The 16,277-nt window shown below is 42.4% G+C and overlaps 2 protein-coding genes across 3 annotated transcripts in view; one reads left to right on the top strand and one right to left on the bottom strand.

Annotated features, from left to right (window-relative positions):
• The window catches only part of LOC123312210 (probable cationic amino acid transporter), a 64,571-nt gene that overhangs the window by 31,957 nt on the left and 16,337 nt on the right, over positions 1-16,277 (top strand). The gene's annotated exons all lie outside the window — the stretch shown is intronic.
• On the bottom strand, positions 8,031-12,635 carry LOC123312212 (trehalase-like). Its single transcript, XM_044896521.1, has 2 exons — positions 10,887-12,635; positions 8,031-8,447 (listed from the first exon to the last, which is right to left on the bottom strand). Exons 1-2 carry the CDS (start codon positions 12,187-12,189, stop codon positions 8,128-8,130), a joined length of 1,623 nt encoding a protein of 540 aa, XP_044752456.1. The 5' UTR covers positions 12,190-12,635; the 3' UTR covers positions 8,031-8,127.

The following is a 16,277-nucleotide window of genomic DNA, read 5'->3' as shown; positions in this document are numbered from 1 at the left end:
GTTGAGCGATGAACGAACTTTGGTCCTGATGGGATTCGAATTGAAAATTTCCGGAATACCGCCTTTTTTCCTTTTATTCGATTTAATTGCTGGTGAAGAACTTCATTCAACGTAATAGCTCCGAATGCTTTATTATAAACGTTTATCAAAGATGATAATATAATTAACCAACTGCCAATAATGTTTCAATTGAATGGGAAACAATCACTGCTAGAAATTCAAGGATAACTTCAAAAAGAACATTCTTCGATCACATTTTGACCAATATAAAATTGATTCATATCACTCTCATCCATATGTAATGATTTCTGATTGTTTCTCTCATATAGACAGAGGTTTATAGAACTTCTTTCACTGCATCCCTTACAATCTTAACAGTATTGATCAAATGAGAGTATGTCTCATCTATTGAGTTGCAAATTGGTGAATGCGATGGTTTCGTTCAACAATTTTGAACCTACTAGCAGTCTGTTCCTGTTTTGATCTACGTTAACTAGTACATTATGATCAATCTGTCATGTTCATTCCTTCAAAAAAAAAATGACATCGCAAGAAATTATTTTCTGAATGAAGCTTGAAAGGGTTTGCTGGATGTTCAAAAAAAAATATTTGCCCGATTCGAAACACCTGTTCGTGTTTCAATCAACGTTAACTAGTACAATTCCACTGAATCCGGCCGGTTCAATCTGTCAGAAAAGTACCGATAACGGTAAAAAAAACAACGTTCAATGGGGGCTTGACGGATTGAACGAAAAGTCATCAATCATCGTTCGAAACTTCTGCCGCCGTCCGTGCAAAGCCTTGTTGGACATCGTGTCAGGCTTATGTTACATTTGATGAACAAATCAATATCCTCCTTTTTTAATCGGAGAAAGCTACCGATCGATTAATTCCAAAAATAAACACGACCCAAATCAAATAGTAATGGGAATGTTGATGGAAGTCAAGAGTCATATTTAACGTGCTCAATTTCACGGGAATGGCCTGATTGAATGCGAACCGGAACACGAAACGTCATAATCCCGGTTTTGTGGAGTTCGCCGAATCGTTGACCGGTGAATTTTAGGAGCTATGCATTCGACAAAATTCATCATTCATCCTTTGGAGAGAGATGGGTTAGTTTGGAGAGATTTTTCCAATAGAGGGCACCTTTGAAATTTTTGAGCAACCGCATTCGATAACTAAATAGTTGATTCTTCTGAAAAAAAGATTCTATGACAAGAGGACTATTTTTGACGGTTATTTGGAGCAATAATCCTGATAATTGTGATCCGCGCATACACCATTTTGCAACGAACTAGAGAACTCCCAAAATCTGTATCAATAATAGATATTCTATGAATTCTTCAACAGTGCTCATTGAAAATTTTCAAATAGGCATCCATATAGAAACAAAAGGTCATAAACAATTCTCCATAACGAGAAAAGTTCCCCCGATAAATTGTTGCATCGGTGACAGATATGCAAATCGATACACTAAACTTCTGTGCTCATGCTGAAGATCTCCCTTAATTACAACCAGTCTTCTGTGGATAGAGCAGTACAAGCGGCATAGAATATGTGAACAGTTCAACCGCCCCGAGGAAGGTCTGCCAACAAAGCGGGGTAAACTTGGCAGCTTGAATTTCCGAGGTATACATATTGATGTAGGCGTAATCATCAAATGGTTTCCTTAGAACAGAAAATGAACAACAAGCGTGGGATTGCTTGCAGCCCGAAGTGGAGAACGGAAGATATGCTTTTAGCCGTGTTATCGCCCCGGGCGAATTTTACGTTTTTCCGGTTCGAAAAACAGTTCCGTTTGCTCACCTGATCGGATATCCCGGGCTGAGCAACATCACAGACAGGAAAAATAGAGGAGTTTTTCTGAAAAGTACAGCAACGAAGGAGGAGAGTGGGATTTGTTCGCGGTTAAGCCATTAACTTGTCTCGAAAGTTATTCTGGGAATAATCCGGATATTCTGGAGCTCTCTATGAATAAACTGCTCGTCGGGAGTTTAGGATATTGAATTGATACGTCTTTTTTCCATTGAAGAAGCTAATTTTCTCTCGATATTTTTATCAGTAAGATTTTCAGGTTGAAATAATAATAATTTCCAAGGAACTGGTGTATTCACACAAAAATTCACAAATGACTGCTAGTCATCGTCTTACCATGCTTTCCACTTCCATATTTTTCTCTTTCTATGTATGTCCACAGTGGAAAAGGTATCCCTATGTCCAACATGAAAGTGATGTTGATTATCTTTTCAAAGAGTTTAAAGTTTCATGCTGGAATGCAATTTTCTAGTCTCTGGTAGATGATATCTTAACTGAATAATATTCTTTTCATTCAGAGTTTCCATCTTGCCATTTAAAGAATCTAAAAATAGCCGGAGTGACTTCGATAAAGTTTTATAGTCCTGACTTTTATCGACTATATCCGGGGATGAATATTACTCATTTGATATTGAGTTTCGTATTCCTCTTTGGTTTCAAATCCAGTAGCTCTTCGTGATGGGAAAATAATTTTTAGAAAACAAACCCCATATGAATTGGAGCATTCCGTATTTTTATCCAGAAACGCGACAATTCCACGTGATTGTTTAATCCTCGGAGGGGTCGGAAACACGGAAACATATTTATCTTCTGTGTAGCATTGACAAAACCCAAACAGACATTGATTCGTACTCGGGCAGCCAGAGCGAAAAATAAATCAAAGCCTCGTTGTTAATTCTTCTTGCGAACTGAACTCTGCGTCAGTAACTCAGGTTCCCCGTTCAATATTTCACATGTGTACAAATCCCCGAGGCAGTAAAATGGAAACTACGAACCGAATATCGAGAGCTTACCTTTTTACCAGTCGACCTGTTTTTCCGATTGAAAGTTGCGTATCCCCAAATTCCCCATGAAAATTGATCCAAATCCAGAGGCACTGTGTCAGTTTTAGAAGAATCAAAAAATTGTTTGTCCACTTTCCCGCATCCATTTCAGTTTTGAAAGTGTCCATCACCAGTGCGAGAAAATGAATTTCTTCCCCTCTATAAATAAGGCAGTGGAACAAAAGGATTGAAGCGTTCATTGAATGGAAATTATGCAAATTTCTATGCACCAAAAGTTTCAGATCTCAAACGGAGATAATTCGACTGAAAACGACATTTTATATGATCGTGCCTGTGTGATTTATGAAGTTTGTGTAGGGGTTACAACAACAGCCCCACCAGACATTTTCACGATCGGTAAAACTTTAGAATTCGCCAAGAAACTTAAACGGAACTTCCTGAAAAATATTCCCCAGAAAGATTTATACGCTGGGATTTAAGGGAGTTTCTCAAGGTATCCACATGCCAAAGGTGGATGCTAGCAGCTATGGCTATGGTCACTTCTATGAATAATTCTTACAATCGATAGATTTCCTCCTTGCAAACAAATTTAAGAATTTTCCACATTTTCCGATGACATTTTCGAAACTGTTTATGATTAATTCTCAACTCAACCCAACCAAAATGGACTAAAACCAATCTAACCCAGCCCATTCTAACCTAAACAAACCCATCGTGAACTAACCCAGAGAGGAAGAGAGAGTCATAGTTACATTCATAACATTACAATGACTCTCATGTGAGTCAAATACCGTAGACAGAGGCAATATCCTTTAAGTCTCCAACCTTACCCAACCTAAAATGGTTCTATCTTAGAGTAATAAACTTAATGAATTGAGCCACACTTTGTGCCTCAATTGAATTAAAAGAAGACCAAAATACGCTCCAGCTAATTTGTTAAATCGTCCGGTTAAACAGAAAATTGAATCGTCCAAAGTTCGCATCCGCCATTTTGCAACCACGATGAATTTTCATTTTATTCGTTGGTCTTTCTCTGGAAATTCGCCATATTGAATGTTTTTAAATAATTCAAGACAAGATTTATGCATTCATTGAATAAAATATTCATAATATCCAAGTAAAACTGTTTTAGGGTATAGGGAAAAATCGAATTTAAAAAAATATGAAATTGTTGTGAAAATTAATGCATGGTCACGGAGCATGCCTTTCACTTAGAGTCTAATTAACGTACTCATTGTTCGCACTTCATCCGCCATCGTGGTTCCTCATCTGCAGTTCTAGAAGTTTTGAATATGCAATTAATTCTGAAAAGGCCGAATACAGCTCGTTGTAGTTGTTGGGATGGGGAGATTTCACCCAGTGCGATGAATTCAGGTGGAATTATTGCGCATAATGGGTTGAAACGGATGTAATCGAAAACTTGTTGAGATGTCTGTTCGTGTCATTATCTTCTCGCAAAAGTACCACGAATTTCTTCCATCTGTATTTTTGAAATACAGCAGATACTACTAACTCTTTTCCATTAACAGCGATAAGAATGATCCAAATTAAACTGGAGTACTCAAAATCTGTCACTGAAATCTGTGAAGGTCTAGAAATCCCCCGTAGCAAACTCCAGTCCAATGGATTACCATTTATACCCGCTATCTCCTCAAACAAGAATGAATTAATATCTCAACATCACTCCTGCCATAAATTCACCATAATCCTCTCAACAACGAAAACGAGAATCGATTTTCGCATTCTACGTCGAGCAGATGTGGCCATTAAGAAAATGAAAGGGCAAGATCAGTAATTCGTCATTCTGATGTAGCCAAGGCAAATAACATCTGTGTCACTGAGCATGGTTCAACGGAATTTCAAGTTGGCCGATTTCATTCAATTAGTTTCTCCGGGTACATGTCTCTGGAATCTCCCATTTTCTTGCAGACAATTCCGGGGCAAAAGGTCACGTAAAACCCATTCCCATCTACCTAATTTTTAGCGGAGAACTTAGTTTTAGGATGTTATTCAGGTTCTCCGATTGCAAGTCACAATTTCATTTTTATCTGTTCGCTGATAAGTGATAAAACTATTGGTGGTATTCTGCTTTCATCTGTAAGCCAATCTGTAACTTTTCATAAGCTTACAGGAAAATTGCAAGTCTGGACGGTTTTTAGTGGTCTGTAGCTTACAGGATCCGTAACTATTTACGTAAGTAGTTCAAAAGTGACACTTCCAATGAGATAGTGACAGAAACATTTCCAGAATTGCATTATTCTGTGGATCTGTCAAACTGAAACTTAGAGATCGATCGTACGATACAGATTCGTAACCTACGAATGAAAAGCAGAGTACAACCAATCATATAGAGTTTTTCTTTATTTGAGAAGGATTTGACTCCAACTGAAGCTTTTTGTGGCTAAATAACCTACAAAAAGATGGTACACACTAGATGCACATCGTCATAGAAGTGCTGGTAATTCAGTATGGTATACAGCTTGTTGTCTTTCATCCAAATATTGCTCCAGCTCACACCACAGCTTGAATGAAGAAGTATTGAATGTCCAAAACCTAGAAATAAAGGTTTTATAGTCTCCCCGATCGCAAAAAGGTCCATAACCGCGAAAAACCTCAGGACTGGAAGTTTCTTCGACCTCTACGTCAAAACAGAAGCGTCGAAACGTTCAAAATTCAGAGAGAAAGCATCATCTGGGGAGTTTAGATGGCGGTAACGACGCCTCCCGTGGGGGGGGAGGGGGGAAAGCGTCTCTCCAAGACGCTATCGCCGATGTAATTGAATGTGTGGAAGTGGCAAAACGGAAAAGCCACGATCGCCGGCTTTCCGCGGATGACGTCACGACGTCGTCGTCGCCATTCCGAACGAACCAGTTGCTCATCTAGCGTGCCGAGTTGGTTTCGGGTCAAATCGATGTCGAGGTCGACACTGTTCTATCTGAAAAGCCCTCGAAATGGCCTGCTCTGTTTTCACTCGATGCATTCCTGGAATGGAAATTCAATTTTTTCTGCGGGGGGATAAAATCGGATCAACAGACACATGGAATTTTTTCCTCTGATCCGTTTTGAACAAATAAGTAATGGTTTTCGTAAAAAAAATAATTTTTCAACATGTAGATACGAGAATGTATTCATATCTAGTTAGCCCAGTCCAGTTTCATGCATAGAAAAATATTGCGTTACCATAGCAACGAACAATAACTCATTAGAAGTGTCAGTGTGAAGTTTGGGGTCAAAAAAGTAAACCAGAGTTACGCAATAAATTAAAAGAAAGAAGATGTCCACCGAAATTGTGCAAATCGAAAAATTGGTATCGAGCCATCATCAAGTACCTTTTAAATGAAAGGGTTAAGAGGTGAGCAGATTCACGAAGATATGCTTAATACCCTTGGTGATCAATGTCTTTTGTATGAGACCGTGAAAAATTGGACTGCAAGATTCAAAAGAGGTAAATTTTCCATTGAAGATGATGACAGATCGGGAAGGCCAGTTTCTGTGTCAGTCTCCGAAAATATCGATGCAGTTCATGACATGATTTTATCAGACCGTCGAATTGAGATAAAACGGATAACTGAAGCACTAATATATCATACGCGTTCATCATATAGTTCATGTCGATTTGGATATGAGAAAAATTGCTGCAAAATGGATCCCGAAATGTTTGAATGTTGACCAAAAGCGTGCAAGGGTACAAGCATCGCTTTCGATCTTTGCTCGATTTGAAAACGATGTAGACTTCTTAAACCAAATTGTTACTATGGATCAGACTTGGGTACATTTCTACGATCCAGAAACAAAGCAACGAACGATGGAATGGCGACACTCTGGTTCTCCAAGACCTAAGAAATTTCGTGTCCAAAAATCTGCTGGAAAAGTTCTTGCTTCAGTTTTTTGGGATTGCCATGGAGTAATCATGATTGATTTTTTGGATAAGGGTAGAACAATAACCGGAGATTACTATTCGACATTACTGACTACTCTACGGGAACAAATTGAAGAAAAAAGACGCGGAAAGGTCCAAAGGTGTTTTGTTTTGCTCACAAATCTCATGTTGTCATGCAAAATTTCGTGATTTGGGGTTTGAATTACTAGAACACCCCCCCTCATTCACCAGATTTGGCTCCATCCGACTATCATCTCTTTCCTCAACTGACAAAATGTTTAAAAAGGTCGTAAATTTTCTTCCATCGAGGAGGTAATAAAAGCTGTGGAGTTCTGGTTTCCAGAGCAAGAAGAAACATTTTTTTTTAAAGGTCTAGAGATGTTGCAGGTCCGCTGTAATGAATGTATACAATTAAGAGGAGGATATGTTGAGTATTAAAATATTTTGACATTGAAATTTTGTTTGTTTCTATAGCAGGCTAAGAATGTTTCAATATATCCTCGTACGTATTCTTCTCGAACCTAAATTATCCTAGTTGGCTCATAAGAAAGCCAAGTAATTAGACCTATTCAGTAAAGAAAAACCTATTCATAAGTTATCTCATCATTTCTCGAAGCTCGAAAAGTCATTTTACACCTTCCAGATGTTATGATTCAAGTGAAATCTTTTGATGAATTCTCCATCGAATCCTTAGCCTAATTTGGATCGTTTTTTCATCACTTTTTAATGAGAATTAGAATATTTTCCGAATAGATGAAAAATATCAGTTTCTCGTAGGCGCAATAAAAACTTTCCAGTTTTTAGATTAACGACTTCAAGCTTATCTCGAAGCTCCTAAGTTTTCAAATTTCAGGCTTATTACGGTAACAAGTTAGTCCTCTCCTTGTTCAAGATTCTCGTGCTTCTCTAGTGACGCTGAAAGTTTGGCATGAATGGAGAAGGAAGTAATAGAAAGATCGATATTTGTGTGCTACACTGGAGGGTCGGTAAGATGCCCCCAAGTATCTGTTTTCAACCTCTTTTGCGGTCCTGTGTCGTAGGAATATGGGTTGTGTCTTTCCCCTTGTCGGGTGACAAACGCAAAGTGGCCTTATTTCACGACAACATTCCACAGGCATACCTTGGATGGATGGAGAAATTCCCAACAAATTTCATGAAAATTGAAGGAAATAGCCTGAAATTATCACTGAGTGTGTTTAAGGAGATTCTAGGTACATATTATTCTAAAATTTCGAGTTTTCATTGAAAGAATGATGGAATTATCGGATCTTGCTCTCCAGATTTTTCTTAACGAGAAAATGAGGGTGGTTATTTTCATGAGGCTGAAATATTTTGAAATAACGTTTTTATTCTGATTTGTGATGTATAAAAGTTATATTTGTACATTGTCAATTCTTTCTCCACAATCTAAGTAGCTGATCTTTTTCACATGTCGCTGAAGAAGTTGACCAGTATATCCAGGACCACGCCGTTGGTCCATCCGAAACCAAACTGTACCCTGTATTCTCCTCCACCTCCTGAGTGCCCAACCAAGGAGGCGTCATATTTTTCTGCCATATGATGCGTTTTCAAATAGGCTTGGTAATTGGTGTTCAACCATTTTTTAGCCAGTTCTTCCGCCATTGTTTGCGCCCGTGGATTTTGGGTTCTTCTCAGCCCGAAAATGAGTATGTGTTGTGAAGGTGGCCATGCATTTGGGAAGTCCCATTGCTCCCCTGTAGGTTCTAAACTCTGAGGCACTCCACCTGAAATGGTAAAAATCATTTACACTATATTCGGTAATGGATATTAGGAATGGGACACAAAATACAATATATTGTTCAACAAGCAAGTTCCAAATTGCTGTTTTCCTTGATAACTCTGAAACTTTTCCTTTTAGGAACATAAAGTTCATTTGAGAATCCGCCTTTTTTACGTAGATGCGACTGAAATTATAAAAAAATGTAGGTTGTAATTTGAGAAACCAGAGTTTTGATGAATCCCAATAGCTCATCATCTTTCTAACCATGCAACGATGTACTCGCTGAGTCATTTGAAACAAAAAAGCAGTAGGTTATTTCCGGATATAAGTCTGAAAATACATCAGGAAGAAATTCATTGTTGATAACCCCAACATGAAAATTTTCAGCACAAAATGATCATTAATGTCCGCAATATAGAGGTTGTAAATTATACAGATAAAAAAATCCTCGTTGTAATCTAGGTACCACTGAAATGCCTAAAATTTTCTCTAAAGGGAATAATAAAGACCGGCCACTTCGTTCCCCAAACTAAACAAAAAAAAAAACCCAAACCCCAAGCATAACAAAGATGCTCATCCCATTTTCATTCCACACGTCGAATGCTATAAATTTCCATTTCAACAATAAACTCGGGCAGGATGACATTATATACACCCTTATCACGAAACGTATTCTCTTCCGTTTCATGATTGGATACACATAAAAAATTGAAAGGTTGTTGTGAAGTGGATACTGTCAAGAAAGCGATGGATTTGGTGCGTTAAATCCGACGATAACAAGGACATTTGATCCATGGAAATACGCCAGGATGTTTTACTAAATAATAGGGAAAGGATATAGGGAATCTTTTATTTGTCTCATAAATCTCAATCCTGATATCTCAGCCTTTTCTGACTTTCACCCTCTCCTACAGCTGGAGATAAATCTGTCGATTTTAAGGTTGGAAGTAATGGGAATTCGAATGATAGTATTTTCTGTCGTGGAATAATGAAAATATGCGTTCCTCAATGATCAGACGTACGTAAGTAGGTCATTGAGATCGAATATTAAGTAACGCATAATGGAGTGATTTTTTTCGACCGAAATTAAATGAGAATTTCTCGTTGAGCAATAAAAGCCACTTTTTGCGTTTAATCCACTCGCCAGCAGTTGGCTGATTAATTCTCCTCGCTTCAAAGTGACAGAATTTCGCCATTTTCTTCAATGACTTCTTGCGTTACTTTCGGATTGAGCGGTTCCAAAGATTGATTACCTCGTAAAATTGGATATAAATTCGGGAGAAGAGACGTCCAAAGTCCTAGTCGATAATTCTATTGTTTTTAGTTCACGAGAAATAACATATTCGACAAAACATAAGATCAAAGACCAAAGGAAGGTTTCGTGATAGGTCCTACTCTTCAACATTAACCGAGTCAAGTCCTGGGTCAGCCACTAAATATGTGGTTCTGCTTTACCACTTCCACGATACAATCTCGGTGTTCCTGTAAGGTCATGTTGCATTAATGGCACGTTGATGGCCTAGACAAATTGCTCACTTTGGGGTTGAAGTTTTGTGTGTTGATATCATTGTCGCCAAGGCAAATTATGTAAACACGGAGGGCTTGAATGAGAACATAAAGGGCTACAAATATGACGAACAGCTGTATATTAAAGACTCACGCAATTTTTTGAAGGAATGTAGCTCCTTCAAGACATATTTTCCGAAAAGATCGTTTGATACGTTAGTGAATTATTGACCATTGTTTTTGGTACACCCTATATGTATTTAGTTTGGACAATATTTTTCGAAAATGAGTCCTTTCTTTGAATAATATTGAAGTTATACCATCCCAGATTCTTCAAACGAGAAGTTTTCGTTAAATTGAGTTTCATCCTCGACCCTCATGAATAGTGATCAATAATTAATATCTGGAAAAGATGAGAATTCTCCGAATAATACTTCCTCTCCCTCGCATTCAGGGTTCAGCACGAATGCAGATGATAACATCTTCCATTCTACCAAACCTTGCTGAATCCCAACGTTTAAAACGAATATATGAAAGAGAAAATGGGAAAGAGGTATTCGTTTCCAGTGAGATATGAAAATTCATCGAAAATTATCACGAACCCCAAGCAGATGTTTCCGAATGAGAATTTTTCATATTCCCTCTGACAGAGCCAATTCGGAGGCGAAAGGGGTGGGCAAAATTCCAACCGACGACGTGTGAAATTTCTATTCGTAATTCCAAAACAGAATCTTCGAAAAAAGGCTATCGCAGTTGTGATGAAATGTCAGGTGTTATAACATGGTTTCATCGTTTTAGAAACATGAAGTGAATCAGGGAAAAATCAACAACTAATATTTGGTTTTCTATACCTAGTATCCGGCCAAGAAAGACTTAGAAAATACCTAGATTCTTTCGATGCTCCATCGATCTACATTTTCTCAATGAAAATCCTTACCAGGGTAATTCAGTATGTCGTTCCTATGAAGATAGTTCAACGCCATCTCTACAACTTTACTGTCGGCATCCCTGCTGTAACAACCAGCCCAGAGAGGTGTCAAATTGGAAGCATAGAAATAATCCCTTCTCACGCCATTCTCCAGGTCAAAATCCAACCAAACTCCAACATCTTCATGCCAGAGCACAGCCTCAACAGCTTCCAGCCACCTCTCCGATATCCCCCTGTAATAATCAGCCCTTTCGAAATTCTGCAACTGCTTGTTGAATTCGTAAAGGGTGACGGCGTTGCTGTAGAGTATGGCGTTCAGATCCACGGGGATGATGGAGGTAGTCTTGATGTTCCGGAGTGAACCCTTATTGGTGCCGTTAGAGACAAACCATCGACTGGTAAAATCCATCCCTGACTCGCAAGCCGCTTTGATCTCGGAGTAAAACGATGATTTGGCTTCGTCTCCCTCCAGCGTTGATATCGACCCCACATCTTCTGCGTAAGACTCGGGTCTTGGGCCTTGGGAGCAATTTCCGTAAGTGGCGAGGGTGTATTCTTTGTCGCCTAATTTTATGAGTTTCGTGCGTTTGGTCATCCAAAAATCGAATTCCTTCTCTAAGAGGTTGATGCTTTGTCTCAGGTAATCCAAGTCGTTGACGACGTCCATGTATACCTTGAAGGAAGGGATCAAAGTTGGTGGCTGAGATCTTCCCAGGTAGTAGATTCTTCCACCGTTCGGTATGTACCCATATTGGTCCACTATGTGCAGGAAATTGTTCAACATACCCTTGGTCGTTTCGAACATTTCAGATATTAACAGTCCACGGATGATCCAGTAGGTATCCCAGTAGTAGAACTCCCTGAATCTTCCCCCAGGTACTATGATCGGATTTGGCACCCATATCAAACTGGAACAATCGATTTCCTCCTCAGCCTTCTTCGAGATTTTCCTTCCTAAATCTTTCCACAATTCATGCAAGGCACAAGCGAACTCACGGTACTCGTTATTGTTGATATTCTTGAGGAAACCTGGATTCTCCTTCCAGTCCTTTGGATGCCAGTTGGCGAACTCCACTTCACTCTTTTCGAAATTGTCCACGACGAATTGTTTCACTTGTTGATCCGTAGGACTCGACAGCGTCTTGAGCATTAAGTTTTCGAATTTGTCCAGGATTTTCTGCGGTGGGTGTCTCATCTTCATGTCCACGAACGTCTTGGAGTCCTCGAAGATTTTCGACATTTGCACTGTATGCAGCAATGGTCCCTTGCAGAAGACATCACCACGTTTCGATATAACATCCGAATTATCCATGATTATAGGAACAACACTATCGAAAGGACGAGAATCGTCCAGCGACACCTCGCACAAAATCACATATTCCGAAGAACCGTAAAGTGGTTGAACAACTCAACCGTCCGTCATTTCAACTGGCATTTTCGATACAATCCTATCCTACTTATAAGTTCCCGTTCTCTCATTATATCATTTATTTCCTTCGTCAATCGAGCCCCCCTTTGTTTTTACTTTCGGAGTCTGTGAAGTCGGAAATTTTGGTATGCAAACTATTCTTCTTGGTCAACTGCGTAATCTATCGGTAAAAAGCGTGAACGTGAGAACTGTATGCGAAATGAGAGGTTTTATCTTTCGTAGCTGTCGAGTCCTTGGCTGGGTTTAAAGGAGGTGTGGATGACCTTGAATTTCTTCTTGTATATTGCTTTTTCACAGATAGGTTGTTGCTCAACCATGAACGGGACAATGGATGTCCGGATAGAAGCGGTGTTGAGGCTATGCGAAAGTCGAGATTCAATTCAATGTCAACAGAAAGGAAGAAGATTATAACTGGTAATGATTGTGTGCAATAAAATCTTGGTCATCCTCAGCTATCAGAACATCACGTAGCCAATAAATAAAATTGTCGTACAATGAGGACTACCTCATCTTCCTATTGCAATGAAGAATTTGTTAAACTTTCTGTTCATGTGAAACCGATAAAAACTGTTCAGACATATATCTATTATTCAAAAATACGTTCATATTTGATTGCAGGTGACTAATGAGTTTTTCGACGTTTACATTAGAGGCTCATTAGGACCTAAAAGGCAAAGTTTCTCTCTGTAATTTTCTTAATGAATATGAAGATGTGTTCGTAATGGTTCCCATCCAATGGTCACACTGATTGAAGATTTGTTCGCAATGTTCCACCTTGCGTTTGTCAGTAAAAGATTATTGGTGAATTTGTCAAATTGGGAGTCAATAAGGATTCAATTCCTACGAAAACTTATCAACAGATTTTTCCTTTCAACTTTTAGTAGCCAAAAATAAGCCAACAAAAGGAGTGCTTTTGTGTTTTTATATTATATCTCCACAAGATGTGCAAACTAAGCAGCCATAAAAGAAGTTGTGTTTTCAGACAATCCGTTTTCATATTATACAAAAGTTTTTCGGCGATGTCGTAAAAAAGTCGAAAATCTATTCCAAATATGCGTGAGTAGAAAGCGTGGGTGGGAAGCGCAGGTAGAAAACGTGGGTTGGAAGAGCGGGTAGAATGCGTGGGTGGGAAGCACGGGTAGAAAACTTGGGTGGGAGGCACGGGTAGAAAACGTGGGTGGAAAGAGCGGGTAGAATGCGTGGGTGGGAAGCACGGGTAGAAATCGTGGGTGGGAGGCACGGGTAGAAAACGTGGGTGGGAAGCACAGGTAGAATGCGTGGGTGGGAAGCACGAGTAGAATGCGTGGGTGGGAAGCACGGGTAGAAAACTTGGGTGGGAGGCACGGGTAGAAAACGTGGGTGGAAAGAGCGGGTAGAATGCGTGGGTGGGAAGCACGGGTAGAAATCGTGGGTGGGAGGCACGGGTAGAAAACGTGGGTGGGAAGCACGGGTAGAATGCGTGGGTGAAAGCACGGGTAGAAAACGTGGGTGGGAGGCACGGTTAGAAAACGTGGGTGGGAGGCACGGGTAGGAAACGTGGGTGGGGAACACGGGTAGAATGCGTGGGTGGGAAGCACGGGTAGAAAACGTGGGTGGGAGGCACAGGTAGAAAACGTGGGTGGGAAGCCCGGGTAGAATGCGTGGGTGGGAAGCACGGGTAGAAAACGTGGGTGGGAAGCACGGGTAGAATGCGTGGGTGGGAAGCACGGGTAGAAAACGTGGGTGGGAGGCACGGTTAGAAAACGTGGGTGGGAGGCACGGTTAGAAAACGTGGGTCGGAGGCACGGGTAGGAATCGTGGGTGGGAAGCACGGGTAGAATGCGTGGGTGGGAAGCACGGGTAGAAAACTTGGGTGGGAGGCACGGGTAGAAAACGTGGGTGGAAAGAGCGGGTAGAATGCGTGGGTGGGAAGCACGGGTAGAAATCGTGGGTGGGAGGCACGGGTAGAAAACGTGGGTGGGAAGCACGGGTAGAATGCGTGGGTGGAAGCACGGGTAGAAAACGTGGGTGGGAGGCACGGTTAGAAAACGTGGGTGGGAGGCACGGGTAGGAAACGTGGGTGGGGAACACGGGTAGAATGCGTGGGTGGGAGGCACAGGTAGAAAACGTGGGTGGGAAGCCCGGGTAGAATGCGTGGGTGGGAAGCACGGGTAGAAAACGTGGGTGGGAAGCACGGGTAGAATGCGTGGGTGGGAAGCACGGGTAGAAAACGTGGGTGGGAAGCACGGGTAGAATGCGTGGGTGGGAAGCACGGGTAGAAAACGTGGGTGGGAAGCACGGGTAGAATGCGTGGGTGGGAAGCACGGGTAGAAAACGTGGGTGGGAAGCACGGGTAGAATGCGTGGGTGGGAAGCACGGGTAGAAAACGTGGGTGGGAGGCACGGTTAGAAAACGTGGGTGGGAGGCACGGTTAGAAAACGTGGGTCGGTGGCACGGGTAGGAATCGTGGGTGGGAAGCACGGGTAGAATGCGTGGGTGGGAAGCACGGGTAGGAAACGTGGGTGGGAGGCACGGGTAGAAAACGTGGGTGGGAGGCACAGGTAGAAAACGTGGGTGGGAAGCCCGGGTAGAATGCGTGGGTGGGAAGCACGGGTAGAAAACGTGGGTGGGAAGCACGGGTAGAATGCGTGGGTGGGAAGCACGGGTAGAAAACGTGGGTGGGAAGCACGGGTAGAATGCGTGGGTGGGAAGCACGGGTAGAAAACGTGGGTGGGAGGCACGGTTAGAAAACGTGGGTGGGAGGCACGGTTAGAAAACGTGGGTCGGTGGCACGGGTAGGAATCGTGGGTGGGAAGCACGGGTAGAATGCGTGGGTGGGAAGCACGGGTAGGAAACGTGGGTGGGAGGCACGGGTAGAAAACGTGGGTGGGAGGCACGGGTAGAAAACATGGGTGGGAGGCACATGTAGAAAACGTGGGTGGGAAGCACGGGTAGAAAACGTGGGTGGGAAGCACGGGTAGAATGCGTGGGTGGGAAGCACGGGTAGAAAACGTGGGTGGGAAGCACGGGTAGAATGCGTGGGTGGGAAGCACAGGTAGAAAACGTGGGTGGGAGGCACGGTTAGAAAACGTGGGTGGGAGGCACGGTTAGAAAACGTGGGTCGGTGGCACGGGTAGGAATCGTGGGTGGGAAGCACGGGTAGAATGCGTGGGTGGGAAGCACGGGTAGAAAACGTGGGTGGGAGGCACGGGTAGAAAACGTGGGTGGGAGGCACGGTTAGAAAACGTGGGTGGGAGGCACGGGTAGAAAACATGGGTGGGAAGCACGGGTAGAAAACGTGGGTGGGAAGCACGGGTTGAATGCGTGGGTGGGAGGCACGGTTAGAAAACATGGGTGGGAGGCACATGTAGAAAACGTGGGTGGGAAGCACGGGTAGAAAACGTGGGTGGGAAGCACGGGTAGAATGCGTGGGTGGGAAGCACGGGTAGAAAACGTGAGTGGGAGGCACGGTTAGAAAACGTGGGTGGGAGGCACGGTTAGAAAACATGGGTGGGAGGCACATGTAGAAAACGTGGGTGGGAAGCACGGGTAGAAAACGTGGGTGGGAAGCACGGGTAGAATGCGTGGGTGGGAAGCACGGGTAGAAAACGTGGGTGGGAGGCACGGGTAGAAAACGTGGGTCGGTGGCACGGGTAGGAATCGTGGGTGGGAAGCACGGGTAGAATGCGTGGGTGGGAAGCACGGGTAGAAAACGTGGGTGGGAGGCACGGGTAGAAAACGTGGGTGGGAGGCACGGTTAGAAAACGTGGGTGGGAGGCACGGGTAGAAAACATGGGTGGGAAGCACGGGTAGAAAACGTGGGTGGGAAGCACGGGTAGAATGCGTGGGTGGGAGGCACGGTTAGAAAACATGGGTGGGAGGCACATGTAGAAAACGTGGGTGGGAAGCACGGGTAGAAAACGTGGGTGGGAAGCACGGGTAGAATGCGTGGGTGGGAAGCACGGGTAGAAAACGTGGGTGGGAGGCACGGG

This window comes from Coccinella septempunctata, chromosome 4 (genome assembly GCF_907165205.1).
Source record: "Coccinella septempunctata chromosome 4, icCocSept1.1, whole genome shotgun sequence".
Lineage (NCBI taxonomy): Eukaryota > Metazoa > Arthropoda > Insecta > Coleoptera > Coccinellidae > Coccinella > Coccinella septempunctata.
Note: the sequence above shows the minus strand (reverse complement) of the source record. Positions and strands in the feature narration are given on the sequence as shown.

Coding starts and splice junctions, on each gene's coding strand:
- LOC123312212 (XM_044896521.1), bottom strand. CDS start 12,189: ATGGATAATTCGGATGTTATATCGAAACGTGGTGATGTCTTCTGCAAG. Junction 8,448..10,886: donor CGACATACTGAATTACCCTG/GTAAGGATTTTC, acceptor TTACCATTTCAG/GTGGAGTGCCTCAGAGTTTA.